General features: G+C 33.3%; 3 protein-coding genes and 1 long non-coding RNA gene across 15 annotated transcripts; 2 read left to right on the plus strand and 2 right to left on the minus strand.

The window, feature by feature from the left end:
* The first annotated feature begins 240 nt into the window (after nt 1-240).
* LOC122528271 (calcium release-activated calcium channel protein 1-like) lies at nt 241-3735 on the plus strand. The gene is made up of 2 exons (XM_043653235.1): nt 241-1432; nt 2101-3735. The coding sequence occupies exons 1-2, from the start codon at nt 851-853 to the stop codon at nt 2590-2592; spliced, it is 1074 nt and encodes a 357-aa protein (XP_043509170.1). The 5' UTR covers nt 241-850; the 3' UTR covers nt 2593-3735.
* Nucleotides 2758-8803, minus strand: LOC122528268 (signal peptide peptidase-like 3). Of its 5 annotated transcripts, none has more exons than XM_043653229.1 (7): nt 8405-8803; nt 7726-7790; nt 7497-7645; nt 7072-7385; nt 6644-6987; nt 6153-6578; nt 2758-6081 (listed from the first exon to the last, which is right to left on the minus strand). In XM_043653229.1, the coding sequence occupies exons 3-7, from the start codon at nt 7523-7525 to the stop codon at nt 6013-6015; spliced, it is 1182 nt and encodes a 393-aa protein (XP_043509164.1). In that variant the 5' UTR covers nt 7526-7645; nt 7726-7790; nt 8405-8803; the 3' UTR covers nt 2758-6012. The 5 variants fall into 5 exon arrangements, with proteins under 5 accessions (XP_043509164.1, XP_043509165.1, XP_043509166.1 ...); XM_043653230.1 differs by having other exon boundaries at nt 8375-8803; XM_043653231.1 differs by having other exon boundaries at nt 8358-8803.
* A 1246-nt stretch (nt 8804-10049) lies between these two features.
* LOC122528318 (oxysterol-binding protein 1) lies at nt 10050-23682 on the plus strand. 8 transcript variants are annotated; one of them, XM_043653323.1, is made up of 12 exons: nt 10050-10182; nt 11271-11432; nt 13227-13292; nt 15750-15955; nt 17295-17545; nt 17828-18020; nt 19485-19765; nt 19883-20118; nt 20192-20468; nt 20554-20933; nt 21003-21223; nt 21316-23682. In XM_043653323.1, exons 2-12 carry the CDS (start codon nt 11305-11307, stop codon nt 21456-21458), a joined length of 2382 nt encoding a protein of 793 aa, XP_043509258.1. In that variant the 5' UTR covers nt 10050-10182; nt 11271-11304; the 3' UTR covers nt 21459-23682. The 8 variants fall into 8 exon arrangements, with proteins under 8 accessions (XP_043509258.1, XP_043509257.1, XP_043509251.1 ...); XM_043653322.1 differs by lacking the exon at nt 10050-10182 and adding an exon at nt 10189-10317; XM_043653316.1 differs by lacking the exon at nt 10050-10182 and adding an exon at nt 10324-10468.
* Nucleotides 11884-14011, minus strand: LOC122528328. The gene is made up of 3 exons (XR_006306546.1): nt 13705-14011; nt 13534-13616; nt 11884-12961 (listed from the first exon to the last, which is right to left on the minus strand). It is a non-coding gene; the product is annotated as an uncharacterized LOC122528328 (long non-coding RNA).
* Nucleotides 23683-24189: the final 507 nt, after the last annotated feature.

A 24189-nucleotide genomic window follows, 5' to 3' on the forward strand; every position in this document is an offset into this window, starting at 1 on the left:
AGCTATTTATGAGACTCGCGCGGAGGAATTTCCCTTTTAGCGGCGTAATTAATTACACCGTTGCCTCGGTGGCGTCTCGATACCTAGTCAGATACCTCCGCGTGCACCTTATCTCCTTATCCAAATGCAGAAAAAACAAGCGTCATTGGCCGCAGTCACATCATTCAGTGGAGACACGTGAGAAACGCAGAACGGTCAGGCAGAGCAAGCACACGTACATTAAGCCGTGTAGCCGGTTATTATGTAGCCGATATGGCTCCGAAGCAATTAATACTATTGTTATGATTCAGACGAATACGTCATGTGCGCTTGAACAACGATGCAACCATCGCGTTTCGGTTAGTATTCGACAATAGAGACTCGCGGTTACTCGTTCCCGGCTCGGCCCGTTCCGCGAAACGTGCTCCACTCCGCTCGCGCTTAAATTGCTTTCTAAATAATATTTTAAGAAATGCACGCATGCAACGGCCGCCTGGAACGGATGTAATTAACCGCTCAGTGTCGTGAGAATACATGGTATCGACAAGTAACCATTTGATGTGGTTTCGTTCGTTTTATTTATTCGTTCATTGCGAGCAAAATCCTGAATTGGGAGCAGGTGATCAAGCAACAGATATGAAACGCGATGGAAGAATTGAAATACATGATAATTGCACGGTGATTGTGTAAACCTGTGCACGTTGCAGTGACTCAACTCATTGGAAAGGAAATGATAACGATGAACCTTCGTGAAAACCGTGGAACGATTTTGTGACTAAGGCGTAATCAATGAGGTGGTAATAAACAGCCTTTGTAACAGATGTTTACATGAGAGATATTGAAACGAGTAGCAAAGAATAAACAAGCAATTATGTCGAATAAAAATCTATCTGAAAAGGAGTCTTCGCATAGAAACAGTATTACGATACAGGATGAAAAGGCGGCGAGTGACAAGTATAGCAAGGGCAACACGATCTCCGCGCAAAAGAATCCGGAAGAAGTTGTCAAGAAATCGAGTAAAGCGACTCAGATTGATTTTATCCAATTATCTTATGGTACACAAAGAATCAGACCGACTTCTCTGGCCTATTTGCCAAAGCAGACGCAAATGAGCGAATCCAGTTATCCCTGTTATAATTCCAGAAGTTCTTCCTTATGCCCGTCTCAGAGTGAATTAATTCTATCGCCGAGAAACAGGAACAGTCGTTATGTAGCTTTAGATATGAGATCAATGGGTAGCCTTCCACTTTCGAATAGTCACACTTCGATAAATAACATGCCATACACTTGTTGTTGTACGTGTGTGGGATCACCTGTACCTCCAACACCTTCCTCACAACAGACGGAGGAACAAGATGGTCCTGAAAGTCTTTCATGGAGAAGACTTCACATGAGCAGAGCTAAACTGAAAGCAACTGCGACAACGTCGGAGTTATTGAGCGGTTTCGCCATGGTGAGCATTATGTTTCGTCATCGTGTGAAAACGAAGACGACCATGACGATTTATTACGATATTTAGTCGTCTATTAAAATTCCTTGGACGGTTGCTTATACGATGATGATCGATTACGCTATTAGTCGTCCATACGTTCTCCTTAATGATGCGCACAGATATTGAACATCAATGCGACAATATGAACATGTATTCTTTGTCATCGGTGAATCCTTATAACAGGAAGGGAGAATTCCGTTGTAATAAATTCCAAAATGCTTATTGTTGTACATTCCTTTCGGGCGAATTAATTTTCCAAGAAAATCTATGTTTGTATAATCAGAAAACCCGCGGTGGATTACACAACATTTCCTGAAAATCATTAAACAGACGTGGACGACAATTCCGTGTAATCTTCAGTCTCGTCTATGATTACATAAGACAAATATCACTTTCTTTAACAATACACTTCGGATTGACGTAGCTGTAATTGCTTTTACAATGCGCTCTGTTGAATCGCGTCGAAAAAGTTCGTGATCTCATCCAAAACCGTGGAAAGCACATATGAATCGTATAAACCAGTCAAAGGCTGCAATTATATTTCTCAGAAAATACATGCTTTAATTGGCCGGCATTAAAATCGTGTCAATCGATTTTCATTGTTTTTTTTCTTTTTTTTATTTTTTCAGGTGGCTATGGTTGAGCTGCAAATAAACGAGCCAACCGCAGTGCCGGAGTGGTTGTTTGTGATGTTCGCTGTTTGCACAACCGTTCTAGTATCAGTACACATCTTTGCTTTAATGATAAGCACGTATTTATTGCCCAATATTGAGGCCGTCAGTAAACTTCACGTATCTCGGCTTGTCACGGAATCTCCTCATGAAAGAATGCGCGGCTTCATCGAGCTGGCTTGGGCATTTTCCACGGTATTAGGATTGTTCTTGTTCCTAGTGGAGGTTGCTATACTGTGCTGGGTGAAATTCTGGGATTACTCGTTCACCGCCGCCACTGCCAGTACAATTATAGTAATTCCAGTGCTCATAGTGTTCATTGCCTTCGCCGTTCACTTTTATCATTCGTTGGTTGTATATAAATGCGAATCCTCGGTGACTGATATAAACGAGTTGGAGAGCATCAAAAGAAATTTAGATAACGTGACGATGAGACAGAGCAGCGTGTGAGATGATTCTGTAAGAGATTGTCATCATGTTCATCGATCGTTGTGTCCTTGCCTCCTAAAATATGTCCCAGAGTGTATGTTATTTACTCGCGTTTTATTCCGTAGCGGTATTGTAATCGTACTTAATGATATATACGCTATATTCAAGTACACGTAAACAATGATGGAAAATGAACACATGTAAGTTTATTCAATAACTTTACTTATTCAACACGAGCACGCACGAAGCACGATCGTGTGCTTTTTTATTATATATAAAAATGTACATAGCTGTACACATGCAAGTCAAGAATTGCAACAGTACAAGCAAAGTGCTCTTATAAGTATATTAGCTATATTATTTTAGCATTTAATTATATATTATTTATGACTTAATTTCCGATTTTTTCTTTTAAATGTATTCTTCTCATTTACTTTGCTTTTTATTTCATACATTTCGTATCGCTAATATGTATGTATATATATATATATATATGTGTCATTTTTTGTCACTTAGTTTGTGGGAAAACTGAAGGACAGTTAAGTGTGTTACTTATGTACATGCTTCTCATTCTGAAACTTGTTATCCTAGTCAAAATAAATAATCCATCAGACTTAAAGACTCTCGTTAATTAAAACGTGGCTCGTTACGTACATTTATAAAAAAAAGGAAATATAATTTTACGCACCTTTCATTTTCACCATAAACTAAGTTATAATCTTATCGATCAATATTTTCTACATTGTTATGTATTAAATTCTGTTTGTACAAAAAAAGAAGCAATATGAATTAAAGAGATGTAATTAAAGCAAGAACATAATACAATCATTTCCCTATATGAAAAAGTAGTTCATTGATTAATTCCTAATAACGAAAGCATTGAAACACATTTTATTATTGCACAATATTTTTATATAATGATATATATATCATGTGTTTTTCTTTGTTTTAACTAAAATGTTCAACTAAACATCAAAATATGCTGAAACCTGCTTTTTCATTCGATAAATTAAATCTTGAATTACAAGGCAAACGAAAAACAGACGATAGGAAATTAATTCCTAATGTTAATAGTATGTACATTCAATGAAACAAGAAGCTCAAAATGGACATTATGAAAATATTAATCCCATATTTTCATTACTTAAAAAAAAAAAAGAAAAACGAACCATAAAATGAGTTTTAAGCTTTCTGGAGTTTAATAGAACGCAGTTAAAGTCATCCACTTTATGGATGATATCAAGTCTTCTTTTTTTATGTTTACAACGGAAGTAGCTAAAATATATTTTGTCACTTATATTTTTATATCTTATGAGAGAAATAGATATTTCTTCTGTACGATTCGTCTAAAGATTATTTCTTCAAGACGTGTAATGAATAAGAATAAATTGCTTGTGCTATGGACAGGTAAGCGAATAAAGTATAGGAAGAATCACAGTTTTATACAAAAACTAATTAGATCGTATAAAAAGGAGTATTTTTATCAGTGTAATATCTCATATAAATTGCTTAAATTCCTTTCATTCACGTTAACGTAAGCAGAAAGAAAAAAAAAAGGAAAAAGAAATGTATAAAAACGATTACATATACAAATAATCTTTTATCGTTTTTTTAAAAAGTTTAGAATTATTAGTTTTTGTATAACACTATTTAACATCGATCTATTAACATTATAAAAGTAAGGACAAAATGTTTAAGAAAAAAATGAAATATCGAAATTTTTCTAATGAACAAGATTGCAAGTATAATATCCTTTTTTTCTTTCGTCCAAGTTACAGTTTAGAGTTTACTTTCTATATCAATATACAAGTATACAAGTTATAATTAGTTTAAACCGAGAATGTATTTCTGTATCCGATGATTTATCACACCTAATACCATAATATACCATTCTAGGTGCAAAACTGATTACATTAAAAATGTATCACTCTCCTTAAAATATTCTTATCCATAAAATACATTTACAGATCAAAATTCAAATATACATATAATTTGTTCGTAATCTTTAGAATGTGATGAATAAAGTATTATAAAAACAAACAGTAAACAACTAACATGTTTCAAGTTCTAGATTCCTTTGTAATCTATAGTAAATTATACTAATTATGAAAGCAATTATTTTACTTTAGACACATTGCGCAATATTGTATTATATATCATACTATACTGTATCATATCAATCTACGATCTTATAAATTGAAATACAAGAAAAATTGAACAAAAAGGATTGATTATATCTTTCTGAGAGATCTCTAAATATGTTGGCTTTCGTACAATATTACTCTCTCTTTCAGTCTTGTTTTTAAATAAACATATAAAATCTTTCTGATGCCTATCCATAGCAAGAGCTTAGTTAAAACACTATATTTCAATCATAAGTCCTTCTTTCTTATCACGAGATAGTTCTTGAAAATCAAGACGCAAATACGCAATTTACTTTTTTTTCTCTCTTTTTTTTGTTGACATAAAATTCTACAACTTTCACTTTTCACTTCTCTAAAATTGTTTGCAATTTCCCATCATGCTACACAAAGTTAGCAAGATATTTGGCAAGTTGAAATGCTTGCAATATATGCTAATAACGAACTGTAAATTTTTTTCTTAAGTTTATAAAAACCAAAATTTATATACACGTTGCATAGAGAATACTTTGTTCAATGCTAGCTCCAAGTAAAAGAAAATCACAACCTACACACATACGTTCACTAGATTTTCATGGAAATCGTCGAATAATTATTAAATTACTCTATCCATAACTACACGTTACATACAATTAGTTTGATATCGATTGAATAAATTAAAAAGAATCTTTCTGCATAGAGAATATCACACGCATTTATAACGGAGTTATAGCGAAATTAATATATATATATATGTTAATAGTTTAGTGTAAAAAAGAAGGAATAAAAAATTGTGTATTTTGAAAACATTATAAATTTTTATAGTAAAGTCACTGTAAAACTTAAAAAAAAAGATACTTGTCCATTTTTTTAGGTGACTCTCAGAACACGTTTTTTCGCATTTACTAAACTATGAAGTAATTGATAAACAGTATGTAGTTATCTTATCTATTACACATAATTCATTCATTTACTCAACACCGAATTTAAGACACAAAATGAATATTAACGTTATGTCGATAATAGTCAGTATTTTAAATACGCTTTCCAAGAATTGTTTTAGCTTTCAATTTAATAAAAAACTTTGTCATTACTTGTATTCAATATTGTATTAAATCAATGTCGTACTGCAGTATACCTTTACATTTCCCGTATATGAAACCGTAATTTGCATTGTAGCATTAAAAGACGCATGTGTAAAAAAAAAAGTTACTTACATTAAATGACATTGATAAAAATAAGGACGTTATGATAAGTGACAATGGGATTCTACAAGTAGTTTTCCTCCCAATGTGTAATATACACAAACCCATGACTGTTGTCAAACTTCCATGTGTTTGGAAGGTTGCTGAGATATGAATGGTTCGCTCCACATCCGACGTAAATCACCCTGTAAATAGCATATTCATCACAATTTACATCATCTACACAAAAAAAATTAAAAGTACTAAATTAAAGTACCTTCAAGTACGCCATTGTGAGTAATGGCAACAAAGTAAAGGGCACAAGGTACAATAAGGCAGGTTGCGCAGCTTTGAACACCTCAGAACTTACAGTAGCAGTAAGTAAACCAAGAAAATAACCAATGAGCGAACAATGAAAATAGCTGATGCGATTAATGTGTCGTGGCGGTGGAACTCCTGTTTCACAACCACCAGGCAACAATTGAGTCTTTTTATACGCGTCATATCGTAAAACGAAGCAAAGCAGTAGTCCTGGCATAACCACATCGCCAAGACCTAACATTGAAAAATGTCCTGCTTGATGCATTGATGGAAACACTAATTTTCCAGGTAAAGGAAGTTTCGGTGCTTCTCTTGCTACACCACCTAAGTGCAACCTTCTAGCCACAAGATTCACTGGATTATCTGCATGTCTAGTTGCTACCTGTAAATAAAATACACAAAACAGTTTAATATAAGCTAATTTATCACAAATTTATTGAAACTTACCTTAACCATTACGTTTGTGCTGAATATATAAGATGAAAAAAAAACCCAGAAGACATCATAAATGAGTAGTCCAGTTAATAGTATGGTGGATACCTTTAAACTAGGTAATCGAATGAATGCAATGAATGCTACACAAAGTCCCATACCCATTGCGTCCATGAGTAGCCAATGCCCAGTCAGTACCCAAATACAGACTATACTCACACTTAATGAAAATGAAAGTAATTCTGCACCAGTAAACCTTCCACAGACACCAAAAGATATTTTATTACCATCTGAACATGGTCTAATGATATATTGACACATGGGTAAAAGAAGAAATGCCAATGCAACTGCAGCTACAACTGCAAAATAAATGTTCTTAATTTGATGCGTGTTCTTTATATGTGTGATAACAATCACAAAATGTACTATTCTATAAAACTTACTGGCTGTACAGATTGCTACAAGCATTTGCATGCTGTCAAAAAAGAAAAACATGACGAGTAGTGAAATGGAAGCACCAAGAGGTAGACAGAGAGCATGCATTGTATTTAGGGTTTGAACTCTTCCATTAGCACCATCTGCATTTGCTGTGCTGCTGTTACTCAAAATTCCAGTCAATAAATTACTACGTTCTTTTTCTTTTTCCCTTTCTCTAGCTTCCTGTTCCATGTTTAGAGATCGGAAACTGCCATAGACTATCAATAAAATTGATATTAGGAAAGTGGATATCCTAGATGAATCCATTATAGTATAAGCCCTAAAATGTTGAACGACTGTTGAATATCAGTATTAATTTTAATAAAGGATTATTTAATTAATTATTCGATGTAACATTTGTCATAAAATTAATATTAATTGTAAGACTAACCACTGATAATCAACTTGATACGTGGCCATCTTTAAAAATGCCTGGCCAAAGCATAAAACACTATGCTAGGACACCTTCTGACATTTAGATGTCCTATTTGAAAGTGCTTTCTGCTTGCACTAACCTATATCAGAGATCATCTGTAATCACTGCAAGTATAACATATTAATATCTACAATATAAAAATCTGCGAAATAAAATAAAAGTACATAATACATAGTTATTGTACCTGCAACGCTGTGCATTCAACATTGTCAGTAATGGAATTAGGCCTTGTATAACTTCGGTCACCCCCTTTAAAACATAAAACAAAAATACAATATCAATGATGTTATACGATGAAAAATAAACCAACCAAAATTACTATCAAGGTTATTACATAAAGATACTAAGCCTAATCATCCAGAATGGGAACATAAAAATTATAATAAGTGATAGAGATACATAGATCAGTGAGTTTTACGAATTTTTAAAATGTTGTAATTAATATGGCACATTGTGAAAAAATGCGCTCCAAATTTTCGTAGGAAATCAGAATAATTTACGTCTACTGGTAAAAACCACCAAGAGATTAGACGCGGAAGACACTTTCGTACAGCTACTTTCAAACTTTCGCTACAATCATTTGTGACAACCAAACGCTGTGCAAATGCAACAGTATCAGCTACAATCGTTCCTTTGCGAGACTTTAACGCTAACAGTAAGTTTACTGTAACTCCGTTTCATTGAGCATATCATAGGTGAATGGAACATGTATTAGAATGAAATGAAAATTATTTGTAAAACATAGACGTACACCATTTTGGTAAACAGAAGGGTCACGTGACTAGCTATGGCCCCAAGAGGTTGCTACTCCCTTACCCCAGATTATGTCTCACCGTGATGTATTAGAAATTCAGCCATCTCACCTGGGCGGTCCGAAGTCTGGCCCTTTTGTACGTTCTCTCATCACCTCATGTATACTGCACTGATTTCTGCGATAATGAGTCAAAACCACGAGAGAATACGGAAACGCGAGAAAAGTATATTAGCGCGCGATCGGTCAACTATCACAGTCAACTACACAGGTCAACTGTTTGTGACAAGCGCAGACCTGCGTCAACCTTTTCTACTGGGTGTTCGAAAGGCACTAACATTAACAAACTAATATACGCGTGGTAATAATAAACGGTAATATGCATCCGTTTCGCTGTTTTGAGCAATATTTTTCTCTTTTAAAATACTGTACGGAATATTTTTGTCGAATTTTACGAGTTATTCTTTCAATAATGAATTTCGCTTTGAAACATGCAACAGTCAGCACACAAAACTATATTTCATTATGTAATAGTTATACATTACGTTTATTAATTGCAGATCTTTAATTTCACAGTACAGATCAAGAATAATATTATGAAGTACAGATCAAGAGTAATATTATGAGTTACACACTATTTATAATTTATAATTCTTAAGCATTAAATTATAAAAGGAACATTTATTATACGTTTTGACGTGCGTATTGTACTTGTACTTTTCCTTGATCATCCCGAGAAAACTCAGATTACGTCAATATATTAACATAAATCGTTTTACTTGAAGCTAATATATCTATCTAACTTGGAATTTTATTCAATAAATGCTTGATTATATGTTGATTATTCTTTTATATTGAAATTTTGAAACATTTAATACAAGTGTTTGAAAGTTGCTTTATTTTAGAAATGAGTTCTTATTTAGAAATATAAGCTATTATATTTAATGCTCATGTGCATCATATTTACATACTAATAATTAACGTATAAATAAAGAAATAACACGTGCAAGTCAACAAATTTTATTATTAATTAAGATTAAATATTTTAAATCTTAATCTAAATCTTAAATAAATGATTCAATAAAGTTGAAACTTATAATCATAAACTAGATATAACATAGATGTAATATTTTAAGAAAATTTGTATCATTCGAAGTGAAATATCGACTGAAACGAATTAGTGGTTTTTGCGCCCTCTGTGGTTTATACTGATAATATTAAAATATAAATTCCAAAAATTAAATACTAAAATTAATAAATGATAAAATTAATAAATTTAAAAATATACTCATCTGCACTTTCAAATCTTATAACATAAAAATTCATGAAACATTGAATCTATGTTATATCTTGTTTATGGTAGAATGAAACAAAATTATAGTATAGAATTGGTCGTATATTTAGTAAAATTTTATAAATTTAATTTTATCATCACACACTTATTAGTACTAATTAAGAATTATACGTGAATTTTAACGATTTTTTTGTAACATTATTAATACTTTAACTTCAGCTTGTGACGTGAAAAATTCTTTATTAATGTTACATATTTCAATGTATTCTGCACATACATCTATTCTATTTATAAATATAACAATATTTTTATTTACGCTTCAATATACTTTTTACAGATTGCTTATATTTTATATGTATTTATACGCAATTATTTTAAACATAGTTTTAAATGACAAACGGGAAACTGAGTCGATAACGTTGTTGCTCGTTTTCACATTATCGATAAAGTAAAATAACATTGAACCCAATCTTTCATAACTTTACCTTATCGAAATAAGAAACATTTAATTATCTAAATCAAACAATTAATACATGTAGCTGACCGAAGTTTTCGTATTTCTGTGTTTATATATATATACGCTACAAATACGTGAGGTGATTACGTAGTTATTAATACATCGAAATTCGTAATACACTCTTCGTACGGTAAAACGAAGAGGCACTCGAGTACTTGTTACTTGTGTGATCTGCTCAGATAAATTAAGAGCTTGGTTTCATTCGAAGATAATGGTCAGTATCAAACATCTAATCGAAGAGTGTACAGAGTGCTTCTTCTTCATGACATTTCTCGTAATTGGAACTATTCGCCCCAGCAGACCATACGTATATTTCACCAAATGACAGAACGAATGTATTTTCGTTGGCGTATTCGTTCTAAGAAGTATGTAAAAAAGAATTTTGTTGAATTCCTGTCGCGTGATAAATCTATCCATTTCGTTGTTTGTCATTGGCATCGTCGACTGTGACGCGTGCGACATGTATAGAATTTTTCTTCGAAGATCAAATAGGAAAACATGAAGAATGACAGTAGCCCTGTACAATCCCTTTCGTTTCGACGAGAACTAGTGACTTTTTTTCGTTGATTTACATCCAGTTTCGATATAGTCTGAACTCTAAACGATGCGAAGACAACAAAGAAAACATATGCTACAAATTTCGAAAACATTCATTACAATTTATTCCTCGAAATTTATGGTGTAAGGATTTTTTATCGTCGTGCAAGCGATCGATTGTTGTTTTTGTTCGTGATACATCGAAATATGTTATCGATCTTTTCCCATGAGAAGTAAAAAAAAAAAAAAAACAAGAAGGGAGAGGGAAAAACACGATTCGAAAAAATTGCAAAATCACAAATTACCCGTAATCAAATTTGTATGTGTATGTATACACGAACGTTATATAGGTGACTAGGTAATAAAGGTTAAGCACCGTCACCAAGGAACGTGGCGGGTTACCACGCTGTACAAAAGAAGGGACCCATACTATATCCAAATACCGTGCTTTTAAGGCACGTTCGCGAATCTGTTGGTATTGCTGCTGGTGTGTTGCGAACTTGCAAACAGTGTGTATAAGTAGAATTTCGATCTAAGAGCGTACAGTCCGTGGGTTAGAAGAATATCAAAATGGTGGCTGTACGATACGGGTGATGTGTACGCAGATATTGGAGTGCATTGTAATTTCAGGAAAAACACGTGTGAGCACGCAGCATATACTAAAATGGGTGACCCGAAGGCTCAACACGGTACACAAGAGATGAAAGGCTGGCTCTTTAAATGGACTAATTATTTAAAAGGTTATCAACGAAGATGGTTTGTCCTGTCAAATGGCCTACTGTCGTACTACAGGTAGTTTCCTACGTGTCAGTTACTTTCGTTTCAGTTACCTTCACTTTTAGCCACGTTTAAATTACATTAGAACCCGATGTGATTTTGTACTCTTATAAAGCGAATAATATTTTAACACGGATTTTCGTTCCGTCATCTTGTCTATTTCCAACAGCATAATAATAATTATTGATAGAGAAAATTCGTTTAAATACAATACGGAGTTGTCCCTTCTTTATCATTTCAAATCATTTACACTGGCTATATGTAGTTCCTAATAGAATGACATGCTCAATTTGATATGAAGTAAAATTTGAGAAGGGATTGTAATAATTACTTCCATAGCTCTATAACCTTTCTTAGGTATTATATTTATATGTATATACATATATTAGATGGATAATAACAGTAAGTTTGGTTTATAATGTTTTACTTCTAATTAAATGAAGAGTGTAAATTTTTAAATGGCTTTATTATTTATATGACATATAACATGTAAGCATAACATTATATTACATGTAAACAGATATGTGTTTACAACTGTATGCATACATTTGCATCTTATATTTTGTATAATACCATAAGTAAAAATGTTGTCTTTCTATTAAATACGATAAAAAGATGAAATTATTGATCTAAAAAATTTAGGGAACAGCTGTGGATTAAGTATCTAACATAGTATTTGATCAGCTGTTAGTGTTTAAGAACATAAGTGAAGTACAATACTAAACATTTAACAGTTTGAAGTTGCATGTATATAAGCAGGCTCGATTATGGATATTATTGATATGGTTTATCCAAGTATATTTAACTGAATTTAATCACGATTTCGTTTCCAAAACTCATATTTACATATTCCATACTTATCCATTTTAGTTTGAGTAACATCCTTGAGCATGTACATGCCGCAGAATGTGTTGACATCTACGTTAAAACGATTAGAAAGCATTGACAGAACAATTGACTGATTGTGAGGACCGTACATTTTGTATATATATAAATACACACACACACACACACACACACATATATATACATATTTGCTTATATTTACCACACGCATCAGAGAAGATTTATTGCATATTTGCCTTCTCCTGTTCTTTTTTCCAATACAGTGAGATTTTACATTGAATGATGTTTGATTTACTTTTGTATATAATTTTGTGGGAGAGTTAGAAGATTGCCAAATATTATTTAATCATCGTTAGTCATGTAACAAAGTTGCAACGTTTTATTTCCACTCGGTCTGTCTGATCTCAATTATCAATCGTGGATACAAGTGAGGCAGTTCTAAAGAAATATAACATATCATTCATTCTACTATTCAATTTCTTTATATTTAGATCATCCGCGTTCCCTAACATTCAATGCCTAGATCTTTTAATTTTCCGCTTGGCACAGTTGTGTGATTTGAGTTTGCAATGCCTTTTTAAATTGCAAATGTCCTGCAAATTTTATTTTTACAAGAACTTCAAACGTCGTGACCGTCGAAACTGCTTCTCGCACAAAGTGTGTACACGCAACGCACGAACGTGATGGTTGCACTGTTGCTGTATAAAAAAAGAGAGAGCGAGAGAGTGTATGCGTGGAAGAGAGAGAGAGAGAGAGAGAGAGAACGAGAGAAAGGAAAGCAACCAACGCAACGAATTATGTATGAAAGAAAGAAGGAACATGGCTATATCGCGAGAATTTGCAGTAGGATAAACAGCAACAGAGATGCAATCTTTTCTCAAACCAGTTAAAAAAAAAAAATTATCGCTTTGATACAATATTACACAATGTGAACGGGGTCTATTTGTTTTATGGACTGTTTAGGGCTGAACCAACAGGGGGGCCAAAGATATCAACACGACGCAAGCGGAAGGCTGGCAGAGCCTCCGAGTAAGTAAAATTATCGAAGAAGCCGAAATATCCTGACTCTTCTATGAATCAAACTTTTTAATTAAAACAGACAAAAACGATGTTCGAGTTTTCATTTTCATTTCATTATACAGTTCTTGCCACATTATATATATATATATATCTGTATATGTATATATATACATATTTGAGCTGTATATTAAATTAATACAATATTGTTAATGTTCCTAATAATTTTACTTGCTTCCTGTCCACTTCTTACCTTTTTATCATAGATCTAATTTTGCCAAACGATTCTACCCATCCCTTTCTTCTTAATTAAATCTCCCTTTCTTCTTAATTACTCTAAAAAGGTGGTAAAATTTGTATATTTTTTGTGTTCTATGTGTACATATATACGTGTTTATTATACACAAATATAAAACATACATACATTGCTTTATATTGTTTGATAGTTCCAGTTCTGTTCAGGAGATATTTCGAAGGTCTTTACAGACCGTGTAAAGCTTTTACTGGCTCGTTGGGAATGTTCCAAGAAATAATTATAGCACGAATAGATGAGCTGGTATCAATGAATACCGATAATCTTAATTTGTCGAATAGTTTAAAACAGAAAGAAATAAAATTTATTTTGCCGATTAATTGTTGCTACCACAATTATTATGAATTTTTTCGTGAATTTCTTCGACTTATTTTGTATCTTACATAACGCATGCAAAATGTATTCTTTTATGCTATTTTTGATTCCGTAATATTTAGGTAATGATGTAAAAAGAATATCTTGTAATATTAATAAAGTAAGTTTTTTCTTTTTTTTTTAAATAAGTTTATTTGAGTTTCAGTATTTTATAATAATAATAATAATTGTTCAATTATTTAAAGTCAGTAAAAGCATATATTAGACCCATCAAGACACGCTGCACTATAATTTTCTCTCAGTTTCCACTACATGGTTGTATTTAGCGAAGTCATTTTGTTTAATCGTTTATTCGTTGCGCTTGAAACAGAATGACGATAGAAATTCGCATTTTCTTATGAAATGTGACTTTTTATGGCCATGTATATTTTTTATTCATTGTTCTGCCCCATTGATGTCTTATTTATGCGCACAGTTTATGTTCGTACGTTTTATATACCCGCATCTTCCCAGTCCATCGAATAACATACACGAATTTCTCTATAATTGATAGACTTGAAACACAGTACTTACACATACCTCACACAAAATAAAATACGTAGTTAAAATATATTATTACTGTTAAGTAGTTTCGAAACATAAGGATGAGTTTTACAGATTTTTGCCGTAATAGGACAAAAGAGAAAGAAAATTAAAAAAAAAACTAGAAAAAAAGGAACTTTGCGCGAATGCTTGTGATCTATGCGGACAATATGCAATAATAATTTCTGAACGCGTTAGCATGAGTATTCAACGTGTACAAAGTCTCGATCCCTTGCGTGTTAGATTTAATTCCACTGACCCTAAAGTGCATGCCATGATCCGCGAGCTATCTGTTCCCCTTCTTTCAATCATCAGGTCGGCTCTTAAGCATTGTATATCCTTTCTTTTCTCTCTTTTTTATTTTTTTTTTTCTCCCCTCCTTTTTGTTTTCTGTTCGCCAAATTATACCATTGGGCTCTTCTTTTGATTATAGATTGTATGTAAGAAAATACTGTGGCGTGTAATCGAACAAATGGTAATGGGATTGCTTGGGAAAAGAGTTAATTGACTATCCCCCTAATTTTATTCACACGAACTTCGTTTTCAAAGTTCTTTACTCATACACACTGTAGTGCCACAGATTAACACAGACTGTCGTATGATCTCGTTTGCTACAGTGTACATGTTACGATGAAAGTATCCAATTTAGTAATTATAACAGATAATACCACGAATATAAAAATCTTTTACGATATCATAGAATTATTCTAGTTGCATTTGCAGTTGTTCGACAGATAGGTGTCTAGATCTCTGTATATAACGAACAATAAAATTCTAACAGTAATTTCAATATCAGAATATTGAAATTACTGTTAGAATTTTATTAAAGATTGCGAAATTAAACCCTTAAAGATTGCGAATGAAAATTCATTTGACGTGATAGCGTTCAGTAAAAATTTTATACACGATAGTCCTTAACTTGAGTTAATGATTACCTATACACTCTAAAATTACTAATAATATTATTTGGTAAATTACCAAGCGGATCAGATTCTCTGAAATAAATAGAGAATGGGAAAGAAGAATCGGAAGAATTAATTGCTTTCACGGTAACATGTATTATCTTGTGCGTGTGTATAATCATCTCTGGGCGAACCAGAAGTAACGTATTTTTGGCTTGGATAAACCTCAGGCTTACATTAGACGCGACAAGCGAATTAACTTTGCAAACTCACGTCTGTCTTTCTCTGTGTCATTCGGTTCTCAATCGATTGAAGAATATGTCCGCGGAACTGTCGTTATTTCTCTTCTCTGTTTAGAAATCCCGCGGAGATGTCGCACACGTGCCGCGGCACGATATCCTTGCATGGGGCCTTAATACACACCGTGGACGCTTGCACGTTCGTTGTGAGCAACGGTGGCACGCAAACCTTCCATATCAAGGCAGCGACAGAGGTAGAACGTCAGCAATGGGTCACGGCCCTCGAGTTGGCGAAGGCCAAGGCCATCCAGGCGATGGAATCTGGTTTGTATCAACCAACATTTTCTATCACATGTTCGTCACCGAAAGAAAGAATTAATCGTCGTTCCTTATTGATTACATAATGATACAATATGACTGTCATGATTATATCTCGTTGGAGGGATGCTGGTTCATCTCCATTAGCATCGCTTGTACTAGGTTTCTCCAAAATTTCACGAAGAGAGGAGATTCGAAGAAGAGAAGGTCAATTGATTGATAAAAGAATTTCGTTTTCAAATTTCATTGGATCTTTAATTTGAGATGGTCGTATTTGTCAGACTGATTGAGCAGTAGGTGGCTTTTGTTATGAACATTAGATTTGCAGACGGTATTAGTTAGTCGTAAATCATGCTAATAATTTAATAATACATATGTAGCTAAGTCAGCAAGTAAGACGGTATAATGTCTTCAGTGGATGGTACTCGATTTTGATTTAACATCATCTGAGATTGATTCTTTCTCACTAAGCAACTGATTCTGAGCAGGAATCAATTGCTATCTAAAGAATCAATAAATCTGTTAACAGTGAGCGGTATAAAATAGCATTAAAGGCAATCGTCTATAGTAACTTTGCTAATACTTACACAATTGACAGATCGTTACAATTTTTCATGAAGATTGATGATTTAAACGACACGAGATAGAATTATTTAACAACGTTAATCTCAATTCTAATATAGAGTTAGATTTTATATATATATGTAATTTCAATTTTTTTAGTTGTGTCTATAAAAATATAAATTTCTATAAGTATTCTCAGTGTACTAATAATGTAATAGTTTACTAATACGAACAATTTTAAAAGCATACCAGTTGGTTTCAGCATTGATATTGAATTATCGTTATCAGCGGAATACTCTTTGTATTTCATAATTTTGTCTTCTTAAATACTTCATTCTCCGTAATGAAGCATATCAATAAAAGATAACGCATAAGGAAGTCAGAATAGCAAGCAAAACGGGGCAAAAAAAAAAATACGTTTTGATCTATATTTATTACATGTTTTCTTTTATCGATCTTTATTCGTGCACAGTATTTTATTTATATTGATAAATAACGCACACGAATATTGATATGCTTATTCTCATGAACGTGTTTGTCTATCTTTGACCTGTGATTCAAGAGAATTATTTTGACTCAGCAATTTTAAACAAAAAATGATATTGAATCATACGTAACTGTAGAATACCATATTGAATCAGTTACATTATCTATCCTTTCTTAGAGTATTGTAGACAATGCAAGACTTCTTGTCTTCGATAAAATATGAGTTAAATAATAATTAAATCGTTTGTAGAAAACATTAAAGCAGTTACGTTATGTAAAGTAAAATTTGTTTCAGAAGAAGAGGAGGAAGAGTTTCAGGATAACGACAGTCAAAAGCCAGAACAGGTTACTGTGAAGGATTTATCACAGCGTTTAGAAAACTTGCAGGCTTGTAATGATTTGCTAATGAAAAAAGGGACTATGCTTCAGCGAGTTTTAAACGAGCTTGAAGCATTGGAACCACCATCGCCGGAGCTAGCCGCAAAAATAAAGACAGTTAGTGAACGAGCCACGCTCTTTCGCATCGCGGCCGGTGCTATGGTTAATGTAAGTTGAAAGGCCATCGTTAAGACTAATATACACATGAAAATTTGTGGCCAACGATGTATAAAATTACTTCATTCGCTGCACAACAATGTTATTCTAACGCTAACTCTAAAAATCCCCTCTTTATGGATTAAACAATATTTCTAAGCAATTTTTCACAGCTCACAGCCAGGTATTCATTTTTATTTCTATTCAATTTGCAAAATTATATAATAACATATTGTAAAAATATTGATTTTGAAGATGTACGTGTATACTTACTAGACCTAATTCTGATTTCAGGCAAGTAACGAATATTTGCAATTAGCAGAGCAGCAAGAACCGAAATGGAAAAAAATGCTGCAACATGAGCGCGACCAGAAAGTAAGAATAGAAAAAATGGTTGAGCAATTGGCCAGGCAGCACTCTCACTTGGAAGAGGCTGCACAACATGCCTTACCTACGGCAGTTACAGCAGGAGGACACAGAGCTTCGCGTAATAATTCCTCTTTTTTATATTAATGCAATTGGTAATGCTGTGATTAATTTTGATGCAACTGTTAAGTAATTGCTGTGTATATGACGATGAGAAAGACGGACTCGAGTGTTCGTTCATTATTCACGCTGTGCCGAACTTTTTACCTTCATATACTTTGCTCTAATTGTGCTATAGGCGTTTTAACTCTGTAAGTGACCTGTAATAGAAATGTATGCTAAATACATATGTGTATGTCTGCCGAGCGAGGGATGCCGTATTCATCAGGTGATAGTGCACAGCCGCCATAATTTTGCCCCACTTTATACACTGCTTGTTGATATACTACTTTACTGTATAGCACATAGATTTGAGTTTTCGCGCCTTTGCATGCCTTGTCGTTTCCTAACCAGATGGCAGTTGTGAAACTTAATTTGAATGGTGTCGCGACTTACGTAGCTTAAAGTCTATGCATACATGACGTGCAATATATTCTATATTGTATGGCATATTACAGCAATGTATATAGGGCTTATATATACATACATGCATGTGCTTTCATTTCTCCCAAGTTTAGTGCTTAATCAGACTCAGATGGCCTTGCAAATTTCCGTTTCGTGTGAATATTTTTTTGACAGTTCCTTTTCGCAACTCTACCATTAAATTCGATGTGATAAAACTGAATCGAGCGTCGAAATTCTCGACGATTGTGCTTGATGCTGATAAATGGAAAGATGCTAAACTGATTAAACGGGGTGAAGGGGAGAAGTTTGTCACCAGCGAGTTTATAACGGTCCGCAGCTTCAATCAAATTTATAGCAAGGGCCGAAATACGTGAGAGCGCCAAATCTGTCGTCGAATGTAGCATAACCTAATGAGTGATACATTGTAATTGTCTGTAAAAAAAAAATCACACTGTACGAGCATCTTTAGTGAATCATTTATTCGTTATTTTAACCAATACTGCAGGTGTGGACCGTAATTGGAGGGGATAGAGGACGGTACAACTTAATGACAAAAGCAGTTGTTATACTACGATTCAATCGGTTAGGAGAGGGAGTGACACAAGTAATAAGAACAGGGAAGGGGGTGACGGATTATTTCAAAGCAGAGAAGTAAAGTGAAATAAATTTGAGCAGTGGCATGTGCGGTTATATAGGTTCAACAAATTCCTCATTCTTTGTGTTATATTTTTCGTTGGCGCGAAATACGTGTTTCATTGCGTAATCGAAATGATAGCTTTTACTGTATTTTGTGTTCATGTATTCGCGATTTATCTCTAATCTTAACAAGGAATATGAGTCATGATAAATGAAGGTTTCATTCCATTTTCAATTATAAAATTTGTTGTAAAATTATAATTGAATAACTGTTTTATTGATCAACTAAATCTCATTTAGCTTTGAATATATACATATATATTTACTTTTACTTATTTAATTACTCGTCCAGTGCAACTAAGCAAAATTTTGGTTGTCATTGTAGATACAACAGTCACAACTTCTCCATCAGAAGACGAAGAAGATAATGCTGAGTTTTATGATGCACAAGAATCCGATACTTTTACTTTAAGTATACCTGGTGTCCCAGCGAATAATTCAAGAGATCGAACTGATTCTCAAGGTAGTGATGATGGCTCTAGTTCAGAAGGTGATCAAACGCCTTTACCTTTGTCAGATACAGCTACCACAAACTCCTTTCGTATTGTGACCGATTCTACAGTAGTAACTCCTACCACTGCTGCAAATACTGACAATCTGGACAATGTAAGTAAATTGCTCTTATCAATACATTGTAATTATGTAATTATGTAATTATATAATTAAACTCTAACTACATCAACTTATCATTTTTTTTTTATCCAATCTTGCATTCTGTATTAGACAAATTGGCAATCTAATAATGGCAGCAGTGGCAGCACCGGGGTAACAGATTCTAAACGGAAACGGAGAACTAGGGTACCTGAAAAACCAAATTATCCATTAAATTTATGGAGTATTATGAAAAATTGCATTGGCAAAGATTTGTCAAAAATTCCAATGCCTGTCAATTTTTCTGAGCCGCTTAGTATGCTTCAACGGCTTACAGAAGATTATGAATATGCAGATATTCTTGACAGGTATATTTTATCTCAGTTTTTATTAAATTGTTAAATAAAAAAGGAAAAAAATGTTCATTTTGATTTTTCACAGAGCAGCAGAATGTACAGATGGCTATGAACAAATGGCTTATGTTGCTGCATTTACTATATCTAGTTATTCCACAACTGCTTCCAGAACTGGCAAACCTTTTAATCCTTTATTAGGTGAAACGTATGAATGTGATCGCGTGGATGATTTAGGATGGCGAGCGATTTCAGAACAAGTATCTCATCATCCTCCAATGTTAGCGCAACATTGTGAAGGGCGAAAATGGCGTTGTTGGCAAGAATTTACCATGGCATCTAAATTCCGTGGGAAATATCTACAGGTAGGTTTTATAAGACATTCGTGAAACAACCTCTTGCAATATTGTAAACAAACATGCAATATTTAATCCTATTACGACTCAATAGGTAATACCATTAGGAACTGCTCACCTTGAAATGGAAGGTGGTACACATCACTACACGTGGCGAAAAGTTACTACCACTGTACACAATATTATAGTAGGAAAATTATGGGTTGATCAAAGTGGTGATACAGATATTGTGAACCATAAACAAGGTATCAAGTGCCATTTGAAGTATACGCCCTATTCATACTTTTCGAGAGATAGTCAACGTAAAGTAAAAGGAGTAGTCATGAATTCAAACAATGAAGTTAAGTGGGTAGTACAAGGTACATGGGATTCAAAGATAGAGATTGCTCCTGTTATCAGTACGTCTGGCACGCCAGACAATCCAGTATATAAGACAGGGCCTTACATACTCGCTTGGAAGCGTCGTATGCCACCGTAAGTATTTAATTGAAGTATATTTTATATTAAAAGACAAAATTTATTATATTTTATCCATTTCTACAGTGAAGATAGTGAGAAGTATTACAATTTCACGGAATTAGCATGTCAATTGAATGAGCCTGAGGAAGGTATAGCTCCTACAGATTCTAGATTTAGGCCTGATCAAAAGTTAATGGAAAGTGGTGAATGGGACAAGGCGAATGCAGAAAAACTTCGATTAGAGGAAAAACAAAGAGCTGCTCGGCGTGCACGGGAACACGAAGCTGAAAAAGCTGCCGCTCAAGGTATTGTTAAAAAATATTTTTTAAGTTAATTTAAGGAAAAATTATTTAATGTTTTGGAATATTTTTATAATTGGAGATTTGATTTGTATTAGGTTTACCATATGAAACTTACGAACCTTTATGGTTTAAGAAAGAGCAGGATCCATACACGGACAGTCTGTGTTACGTATATGGTGGTGAATATTGGGAGTGTAAAAGTAAAGGTGATTGGTCACGATGTCCAAACATATTTTAACTTACTATATAATTATATCAATATTGTGACCGCCAATATACAATGCAGAAATGTTTGGATTTGTTTTAAGTGAAAATAGCCAATTTTAGAAATCACTGCTTCTAAAAAAAAAAAAAAAAAAAAAAAATGCTGACATGATATAGTGGGGCTGTTAGAAGATATGGTTTAATTCTTATTTCTTCCAATGGACTGGTCGAAGTTGGCATTGTTACACATGAAACGAGCATTTTTTTAGTATGTCATTATCTCGATTTTCCTATACATCCTTCTCTCTGTTTATATTACTGTTGCATCCCTCCACTTTTCTAAACAACCAAGAACATTATCGTAAATAATCCACATGGCCCAAATAACGCTTTGCATACAATGTTTGTATAGATATAAAAATTTTCTGTATTGTTATTAGGTTTCAATGCTAAGCTAAATGTATCATGATACATTTACGAGAAATCCAGATATGATAAAGCAAATAATTTGCGAAAATTTTGTTAATTCAGTTCATAACTGATATAGCAATAAGATTGATAATTTTTATTACGACAACATTAATATATTAGAAATTAAAACCATAGTTACTGGGAGTTTAAGTTTGAATACGAAAACCCACTTAATACAATTACAGTATTCATAATTTGTTTTAAACAAATTTAGATATATTTAAATCTCTCCTTTTTTAGAAATGGAACTGAATTTTGTAAGTTCTAAGAAACCGATCATAACGGCAATTTTGGAAAATTACCACAACATTCTGATACAAGATTATCATGTATTCATCGCGGAAAGTACTTACATAGACTGTAAAATGTATTTTTGTTGCTTGACGCGATGTTGAGGATATTTAAAAAAATTGAATTGAAAAGAAATTTTTAATAGTATTGCTGAGTAAATTATAAGAAATAATCGCGTTGAACTAAAGCCTTATTGAGTTATTTAAAGTAGATATTAACAGGTGAACACATTTTTACAATATTGGTTATTTACATGTGTGATGCGGCCAGACTGTTCATTCGACTGCCACGTCTTAACCTTTGCACAAAAATTGGATAAGAGGCGGCATTCGTTTACGTTGATACGACAATCTGTAACCGCCATGAAAGAAATGTTCCTGCGGATAAAGTGTTCGTAACAACGAGAGAATCAGTACGTTGAGATTTCATCTCGGCAATTCCGTGCGAAAGCTGTATTTATACTACTTGACATGCGGCGGATATAAGAAAGAAGAAGCAGATAGTATAAATGGGTATGCTTCCAAATTTCTGCATTTTTCCATGCAGACGTAGACTCTTGAATGTTCCACAAAATATTGTCTGGTTATCTAACCAGTCTAATTACTATACACTCCGTCGAGCTAATGTTACAAAACATAATCAATATTATTACGGGAAGAGTGTAAGGAGAATACGAAATCACACCGAAGGGCTCATAAGTTGTAGTAAGTTCTTTTTTTTCCTTTCATTCTTTTTTTTTAAGGGAACGCTTCAACTCAGAGCATTAACACTCATTAAAGTCGAGGTCCTTTTTCCAAGCTACAGTATGTAGACACGCACACATCCATACACAGGTACAAACTGCGCGAATGATTGCGTACGTACGTATGTATGTATGTATGTTTGTTTGTTTGTTTGTTTGTTTGTTTGTTTGTTTGTTTGTATGTATGTAATGTATGTATGCTCGTATGTACATAATAATTAATAAAACCCATTGTATATCCCTCTTATGAGCACATCATACAGTTGTTCCGTTCATAGTATTTGTATATTGACAACTATATATTTCAGTCTGTATAGGACAGCATTAAACGGAACATCTAGCTTGCAACCAATGTCTACAATGATTGTTACAATTAAGTATTTGGCTGTATTATAATTTTAATAGTTGATTATAATCGGATATATCTGTATACATATAAATAAAAATTAACTATAAAAATATATAATTTAAAGAAAATATGATAAGACGAATAGAACAGATGTTTGAATTATGTAGTGCTTGTACATTAGCTATTCGTGTGGAACGATAAATACAAAATGCTTCGCTACAAAAATTGAAAAAATATCTTCGTAGCATTCACATAATTGCCTTTTGGCATCTCCTACGTAACACCCGTTGGTCGCACAAATGGTGCAATTATTTATACGATAAATAACTGTAGTCTTTTGTTCCATCAAACAAATTGTATTGATTTATTGTAACAAATTAAAAACGATCTTGAACGGGTAATACCCATCATTGAATATATTTCATTATTATCCAGTGATTGGTCCATTTACCTATCGTTATTAAAAATCATTTGATATCTTGCGCGCAACAACGGAATACACTGGAATATTGCTCTCTGTCGTTTCAGTTTACTTTATTATACGCGCGTCAAGTTATTAACATCCATGACTCATAAAAAAAAAAAAGAAATCAGTTTTTACAAAGTACCTTGTTACTAAAATTACTTTAAATCAAAATACAAGAAAATGTTTGATCGAAAACGACGAGTTATTTGTTAAAGGATTTTTCTTTCGTTCCGCGTTTCTCTCATCTAGTTCCGTCATTCCGATAAAACGAAGTGTCATCGATTTTATGACGTATGAATGAAATATATACTAAGAATTCGTTGTTTATCGCAATTAAGAAGAGAACAGGCCGGATAGATACGCCGATATTTTCGTTTCTACAGTTTTACCGGATATTCGGTGAATTTAACCGACATGCGCGCGGCGTCGGCAACCGGATGACGTCA

This window comes from Frieseomelitta varia, unplaced genomic scaffold (assembly GCF_011392965.1).
Source record: "Frieseomelitta varia isolate USP_RPSP 00005682 unplaced genomic scaffold, Fvar_1.2 scaffold_248, whole genome shotgun sequence".
NCBI lineage: Eukaryota > Metazoa > Arthropoda > Insecta > Hymenoptera > Apidae > Frieseomelitta > Frieseomelitta varia.